The following is a 7,943-nucleotide window of genomic DNA, read 5'->3' on the forward strand; positions in this document are numbered from 1 at the left end:
GAGATAATTAAAATATAATTTTTTTTTGAGAATGCTATGTAAATTGTGGAGAATTCACAATTTAAATGTGTAATTCCCGCTAAATAGTAGACCAATTAAACCAAACCATGTATAAAAAAATTATAAGAAGTAGACAACATATTTGAATAAAATTTGTTTGTGTCTTAAAGGCTTTGACGTATGTTACTGGATGAAGTTGTGATATTCTAACTCAAGAAGCAAATCCTACCTTTTTCCACAGTGGATGCAGACTATCATTAATATGTAATTTTTATTTATGCTTTAGTCAAATACGGTGTATAATTTCAAATCATCACGTAACTTTGTTACTGGTCAATCCAATTCCCTGAACTTAACCCATATCCTATCCCATCGCACCATCAAAATACGTATTCCGCGTGTTTGGACGGACAATGAGTCACCGACGTTAAATATTAGATAAACAGCATACTGCTAACTTTGGGTAGCAAGCAGTCTGGTGCTTGTTTAGATCAACACGGCACTTCTCACTCTGAGTCTGCCCCTTTTGCAATCTTCATCTTCTCATCTGCTTGCGCAGTGCAGTTTATCAGTCACCAATATAATTAATGGCGAATAATCAGACATTAGCTCCCTCCTCAGCCTCTCCAAGTCCCAACAGCAATTATATTTACGATGTTTTCCTCAATCATAGAGGGCCAGATGTTAAGAAAACGTTCGCCAGCCATCTCTACCGACGGCTCCTTTCCTCTGGATTCAGAGTCTTTCTAGACCAGGAAGAAATGCAGGAAGGGGAAAATATAACTTGTCAAATTGAAGGAGCTATTGCAACGGCCTCTGTTCATGTGGCTATTTTCACTCCGCGATACGCGGAGTCAAAATGGTGTCTCGATGAGCTCCTGTTGATGCTGAAGTCGGGGGCGACCATTATCCCTGTCTTTTACCATGTTAATCCTTCTGAGCTTCGGAGGACGCAGGATAAAGGCAATTGCGGAAAGTATGCTGAAGCCCTTCGCCAGCTAGAAAAGAAGAAGAGATACAAACCTAAGACTGTTCAAAAATGGAGACAGGCCCTTTCTAGCGTTGCAGATATAAGCGGTTTGGAACTGCAGGAGTGTAATGGGTAAGATTTCTAACTCCTTTTTCCCGATTACTTTTAAGTTCTTTAAGCGTGTTTCTCACCAGCTTTAGTTATGTATTCGTAAATAATCAGGGACGAGGGGGAGCTCGTGGATAGGGTTTTGCACTTGGTGCAGAAGAGGGCCAGAAAACCCCTTTTGGAGGTGGCCACATATCAAACTGGGTTAGAAGAAAAGCTACAAGATTTTGAATGGACTGTGTTGTCACAACATCACCACGAGGAAGTCAAGATTGCAGGGATAACAGGCGTTGGTGGAGTTGGGAAGACGACTCTTGCGAAACTGTTCTTTAACCGTAAGAGATCAGAGTATGATCGATCTTGCTTTTTGTTTGACGTGAGAGAAGCTGCATCTAGGGGTTCTTTAACATTCTTGCAAAGTAAACTGTATGAGGACTTAACTGGACAGGCTCAGATAGTGAATAGCATTGATGAAGGCATATCTATGTTAAAAAGTCATGTCCCATCCTCTCAAGTTCTCGTAATTCTAGATGATGTGGATTCTGTTGAGCAGCTGGGGGCATTATTTTCACCACTGAAGGATACCCTTAGTTCGTGTAGCATAATTTTAGTTACATCTCGCAATAAGGCTCTTCTTGGAAGCTGTGGAATGAAGAACTCGTCCATTTATAATCTGAAAGGTCTGAATAGAGAAGATTCTCGAGAGCTTTTCTGCTTGAACGCTTTTCAGCAGTCTAACTCTGTTGTAGGATTTGAAGAAGTTGTTAACCAGTTTTTGGATCAGTGCGAAGGATTGCCGTTATCTCTGAAAGTGATAGGGGCTCTTCTTTACTCGGAAAGCCAGGACTTGGGGTATTGGAGAGCCCTGTTACAAAAAATATCCAAAGTACTTCCCAGTGATGTACAAGGCAGACTTAAAATTAGTTTTGATAGCCTTGATGAGGAAGAGAGAGAGATCTTCTTGGACATTGCTTGTTTCTTCATAGGAGAAAACAGAGAGAAGGCCATCAAAATATGGGACGCATCTAACTGGGAAGGATCCATCGGTTTTCGGAACCTAGAGAACAAGTATCTCGTAGAGGTCGACCACAGAAACTGTATAAGAATGCATTCTCATCTTCGAGACTTGGGGAGAGCTTTGGCAGTGAAAGAACCTAAGGTTCGTCTTTGGCGCTTAACAGACAACGCCTTCTGTAATGTGTCCCCCCAATCATCGGTATGTGTGTGTTTGAACAACTACACATTCGGTTAGTGTTCTTAAATTTATGGTCAATTTAATCTGTTTTTCATCTTTTGAATTATTATTGTTTCTAACAGTTTTCACTAAACAATTTAGGTACGCGGAATTAACTTACAAACATCAGGCATTTCTTCGGAAAATCATCTGGAGATCGGCAATCCTTTTGTTGATCTGCGCGGCTTGCAGCTGCTGAGAGTTCAAGGTGAATGGTGTGAAAGCATATCCAATCACTTGAGATTGTCAAATCTTCTATGGCTCCGGTGGGATTTCTCTTCCTTCAATCGGAACTCGTCACATGTCTCGGAAACTGTATCTTTCTCACATGGGTTCTCGGGAAATTTGTCAGAAAGTGTATCTTTCTCACATAGGTTCTCGGTAAGTGTTTCGGAAATTGCTTCTTCCTCACGTCTTGGGTGCTCAGGAGTTGTTTCCTCTGATCGGCCGTGTCGCTCCTTTTCTTTTCCTTCCAGTATTCCAATAAAGAACTTGAGAGTTTTAGAAATCTTTGGCGGCGAGAGCCACTTGGAAACACTGTGGGAGAGTGGCAATGAGGTAACTCTTTTGTTGCGGTCTGGTTCTTTTCGGTAATTAAAAGTTTGTGTGTTGCGTTATGGTTCTTTTCAGTGATTAAAAGATTTTGTGTATTTTTCTCCTTTCATAGCAAGTAGAGGTTTTTAAATTTAAAATGAACAATTCATTGTAGGTACCTATGCAATTGAGGGAGTTGAATATTTATGTAGCCCATTTACAGTTGCCAAGGTCTATTGGGATGTTGAAGCACCTGGAAAAGATTGAACTGGGATGCACTATCGAAGCACTGCCAGAAGAATTCTTTCTTCTCCGCTCCCTGAAACATTTGAGAATGCGTGTAAGCATGAAGTTGCTGCCAAATGCGATTGGGAATCTTTCAAACCTCCGACATCTTAACTTGACTGGTAGCTGCGATTTGGAAACGCTGCCAGACTCTTTTGGGAATCTTACCAACCTTCAGTGTCTTAGCTTGTATGGGTGCTCCGGTTTGGAAACACTGCCACATTCCTTCGGGAGTTTAACTGGACTTAAACATCTCTATTTGAAGGGCTGCTCGCAGTTGATCCTTAGTGCAGAAACACTAGGAAATATCAGAACGCTCGAAAGCTTAGACCTTTCAGATTGTCATAAAGTAGAAGTATTGCCTCCTCAGGTCACACGTCAGCGGTCCCTGGAAAAACTTTCCTTGTGGAATGTAAACATTAAGGAATTGCCAAGTGATATTGGAAACCTAAGTAACTTGGAAATTCTGAGAGTATCCTTTCAGGATTCCTCTATGGAAATGCTGCCTCCTTCACTTGGTAAGCTAAAGAGCTTAAAGCACTTGACACTATTTGGTGGGATTTGGAAATGTTTGCCGGACTCAGTTGCAGAGTTGAATCGATTGAGGGATCTCAAAATCGATTGTGGAAGAATAGAGTATTTACCAGCAAGTTTAAGAGAGTTAAAGAGTCTTACAATTTTAAAAGTAACTAGATGTCCGCTGCGTGAAGTACCATTTGGCAAGGTGGAAAACGTTGAGGGAGAAGATGCATCAACACAGCAGAGTGAGCGCAGATTGTTGGACTCTTCTATTTACAAGTGCATGCTTCTTCGACTCAAACAGTTAGACCTGCATGGCACAAGAATAAGGGAATTATCATTTGTTGAAGGCGTTTGCCCCAACCTGCGTAAGCTGGACATCAGCGATTGTTTAGAACTGGAGGAGGTTGGAACATTGCCCACAACACTAATATTGCTGGATTTGAATGGATGTGATGTATTAAAGAAAATAACAGGGTTTTATGGTCTAGCAAAACTTAGAGAACTGGACATGAAAAACTGTAAAACAGTGGAGGAGTTGCCAGGTGTTGAAGCGTTGATATCTTTGGTGCAACTCCGGGTTTCTGGATGTTGCAGTCTGAAGAGCATAAGGGGATTGACACAAGCAACTAATCTTCGAACACCAAGCTCTGAAGCTCCTCCCAGCGATTTGATAGAATTGGAATTGTTTAAAGATTTAAAGTTGTGGAAAGAGGAGTTGCGTGAGTTGCAGGTGGAGGGCTTTCACCGGGAAAAAGAACAGCAAATAGAAGCCCAATATTTTAAAGGGAGAAACGAACTGCAATGGCAGGTTGAAGATTTCAGGCGGGGAAACGAACAGCAGTTGCAGGGGGAAAACGAGCAGCAGTCGAGAAGTTTTATGGGAGGAAACGAACCGCGGGAGCAGTCGGCGAATTTTATGGCTGGAAACGAACCGTTGGCAAATGCTGAAAGTCTTGCCAGGCGGGCGCACGAACTGCGATCGGAGGCTGAAGATTATGACAGGCGGGCGAACGCACTGCGGTCAGAAGCTGAGGTTCTTTACAGACGGGCGAACACACTGCAGATGGAGGCCGCTTTTAGAGGCAATGCTCATAGAGGCCAGGCTGGGGAAGCAATTGAATCTGACACGGATTCCCCCACCCTGCTCAGCTCCCTCACTCTCCCCGCCGTGGCCACCAGTCTCTCCGACCAGGCTGGGGAAACGATTGATTTTGACCATGTCCTCTCCTTGTTTAACTCCCCCCGCCGGAGCAGCCCGTTCCCTCCGCCACCCCCACCCCCCCGGAGCAGCCCGTTCCTCCCGCTCCCCTCCCCCCCGCGGAGGCGCCCGTTCCCCCCGCCACCCCCAACCCCACCCCCACCCCCCCGTAGCCGCCCGTTCCCCCCGCCACCCCGGAGCCGCCCGTTCTGGTCCAAGAATCAACCCCCCCTGAGCAGCCCGTTCTCCGTGTTCTACCCCCTCCCCTCCGTTCTGCGCGGTCCTCCCCGCCCCGGAGCAGCCCGTTCCCCGCCACCCTCCGCTCCCCCACCCCTCCGTTCTGCGCCACCCCCCCTTCCCCCCCCCCCCCCAACTCTCCCCTCCCTCCCCCTCCGTTCTGCCCCCTACCCCCCCGGAGCAGCCCGTTCTGCTGCCCCCTTGAGGTTCTCCCTCCCCCCCTGGAGCAGCCCGTTCTGGTCCAAGAATGAAAATTGGACGCATCACAGTCCATGAAAATTGAAAATTAGAAATTGAATCCCCCTCTGCGCGGCCCTCCCCGCCCCGGAGCAGCCCGTTCCCTGCCAACTCTCCCCTCCCCCACCCCTCCGTTCTGCGCACACCACACCCCCCCACCCCCCCCAACTCTCCCCTCCCTCCCCCTCCGTTCTGCCCCCCCGCCCCCCCCCGGAGCAGCCCGTTCTGCTGCCCCCCTTGAGGTTCTCCCTCCCCCCCCTGGAGCAGCCCGTTCTGGTCAAAGAATGAAAATTGGACGCATCACAGTCCATGAAAATTGAAAATTAGACATTGAATCCGTTATGTATTAATACCCTTCACAGTCTACAGAGATTAATATATATAGATTTATTGTTTGTTGAAAAATTGAGCTTACAATAAGTTATAAGGAATAAATACTAAACTCTAAGCCATAATTAACTTCTCTGCGGGTGCTCTGAAGGTCTTGCCATGAGAGCGAACGCAATACCGTGGGAAGTCGAAGATCTCGACATGCGGGCGAACGCACTGCGGTCGGAAGCCGAAGTTCTTGACAGGGGGCAGCGGTCGAATTTAACAGTTATTTACTATTTTTGTTTTTTAATGGACAGTTTTTAATTTGATCAAATTTATGGATGATTTGAAAATTCCTATACACTTAAAAAGTGTAGATTTCACGAGGTTCAGTTCTCATCTAGTTTCAAGTTAGATCTCAAGAGCATATTGGAGGTATCTTCAACCTCAATAAATAAATATGACAAAAAAAACATAAATTCAATATATTTTCTTGGTTACTAGTGCGCAGTTGGCTCACATTAAATTGCTTATAAAGGTGAATGGCTTACAAAGAAATCTAAAATTTCTTCCGAATTTTATAATATTTTTTATTCATAATTAAACAATTTTTATATAATTTTTCATTCATAATTAATATATATATATATATATATATATTAAAGTCAAAATTCTATTCATTTAGCAAAAGGGATATACATCCAGAGTAACAAAATTTGGTGTTCTCATCCTTACTGCATTTTCATTTGGTAAAAGAGATATACATAGAGAGTAACAAAAATCTTCTATTCATTTAGCAAAAGGGATATACATCCAGAGTAACAAAATTTGGTGTTCTCATCCTGATTGCATTTTCATTTGGTAAAAGAGATATACATAGAGAGTAACAAAAATCTGGACCACATTTGTTGACCATTGTTTGTAGCATGTGACAAAAATACAACAATGAGAGTAAGGACATTGTCCATAACCGGGAAGGCCAAAGACACCAAAATTCAAACAACACATAGAAAACACCTAAGGGCATGCTAGTCATCCGACATGATGGACGTTGGGTTATCCAGGGTTGTTCCTAGAGGAGGCGAAGGGTGAAAGTTGCACTGGACAGGGCCTTCAAAGTGCGCCATCCATGTCTCCAGCTTTTCCACTTTTTATGAAAGATAGTTTTGGCCATGCCAAGCCACCACCATGCGCTCTCTAACCTGGTACTGAAAGTAGTGCATCTTATCCAGGGTGGCCACTAGCTCAAAATGCTCCTCCGGTTAGATCCTTTCAACTGACTTCACCCAATCTAGCAAAGTTTGAATTAACTCACGACAATTCTCTAGACAACAATGTTGAATTACCCGCAGGCTGGGAGTTGAACATCTGCCAGACCCCTGGTTGACCTTACCATGGCGCCGCACACCACCACATCGCTGAGGTTGCTGAGACCACCCTCTATGATGGGTCGCCTACTCGCTACTGCCATGACCACCACACACTCCAACACCCATTTGTCGGGAGCGAACGATAGTCTCGCCACCCCGGCGCGTCCCAACTACCACCATTCCCAGCGCCACAGATTGAATTGGCATGTCCTGGTGCTTGTGCCCAACTAAACCTAGCTTGGCAAGGAGGGAGGAATGCCCACCACGAGGGGAAGGTCGCATGTTAAAAAAGCCAACAACACCACTACCTATACCCGGCTTAAGAGTGTTGGAGCCACTGACAAACTTCATGGCCCGACCAACTGTAAATTGACAAGAGGGCCTCACCCAGAGCCTAAACCTCCCATCACCCAAAATACTCCACAAACAACCACACACAATGACCCGACTATTGCCCCTCCACCAATTGTGCACTCCATGTTTCCGGCCCTTCAAAGCACCGAGAGCTTGAGCAAATAGAGATAGAATGGACGAGTTAATCTCACCCCTGGCCGAAGCTCCACAAGGGGCCTCTCGCAAACCACACCAGCATACCTCCACACTGACCTTCAGGGAGGTAATTATGCTATTCCCACAACACACAAGAAAACACCTACTGAGACACAAGGCATGCCACTTCTCGGTACAAACGCCTCAGACAGAGTATTCCACGCACAACCACCGCCACCCCCAACAACACCACCAACATTACCACCTCCAGTAGCCTCTAGTGGACCAACAACTCGCACCTTCTAAATTCCAACGTAACCAAAAATACCAACTTAATTGAACCACCTTAAGCCGCACTGTGCATGCGTAGAAAAGCACGAGGTGACACCTTTGGAGAAGAACAATGATAAATTTACACTGCCAAGAGTCGGAAGGGAAGATCGATCA

At 45.1% G+C, this 7,943-nt stretch overlaps 1 protein-coding gene across 1 annotated transcript; it reads left to right on the forward strand.

Annotated features, from left to right (window-relative positions):
- The first annotated feature begins 455 nt into the window (after nucleotides 1-455).
- LOC149214015 (uncharacterized) lies at nucleotides 456-6,838 on the forward strand. The gene is made up of 6 exons (XM_089389254.1): nucleotides 456-1,102; nucleotides 1,193-2,294; nucleotides 2,415-2,870; nucleotides 3,022-5,188; nucleotides 5,807-5,938; nucleotides 6,702-6,838. The coding sequence occupies exons 1-6, from the start codon at nucleotides 588-590 to the stop codon at nucleotides 6,836-6,838; spliced, it is 4,509 nt and encodes a 1,502-aa protein (XP_089245380.1). The 5' UTR covers nucleotides 456-587.
- The last annotated feature ends 1,105 nt before the right edge of the window (nucleotides 6,839-7,943 follow it).

The sequence above is a fragment of the Pinus tabuliformis genome, chromosome 1_1, assembly GCF_031772625.1.
Source record: "Pinus tabuliformis cultivar Carrire ecotype Pingquan chromosome 1_1, CPIR1, whole genome shotgun sequence".
Classification (NCBI taxonomy): Eukaryota; Viridiplantae; Streptophyta; class Pinopsida; order Pinales; family Pinaceae; genus Pinus; species Pinus tabuliformis.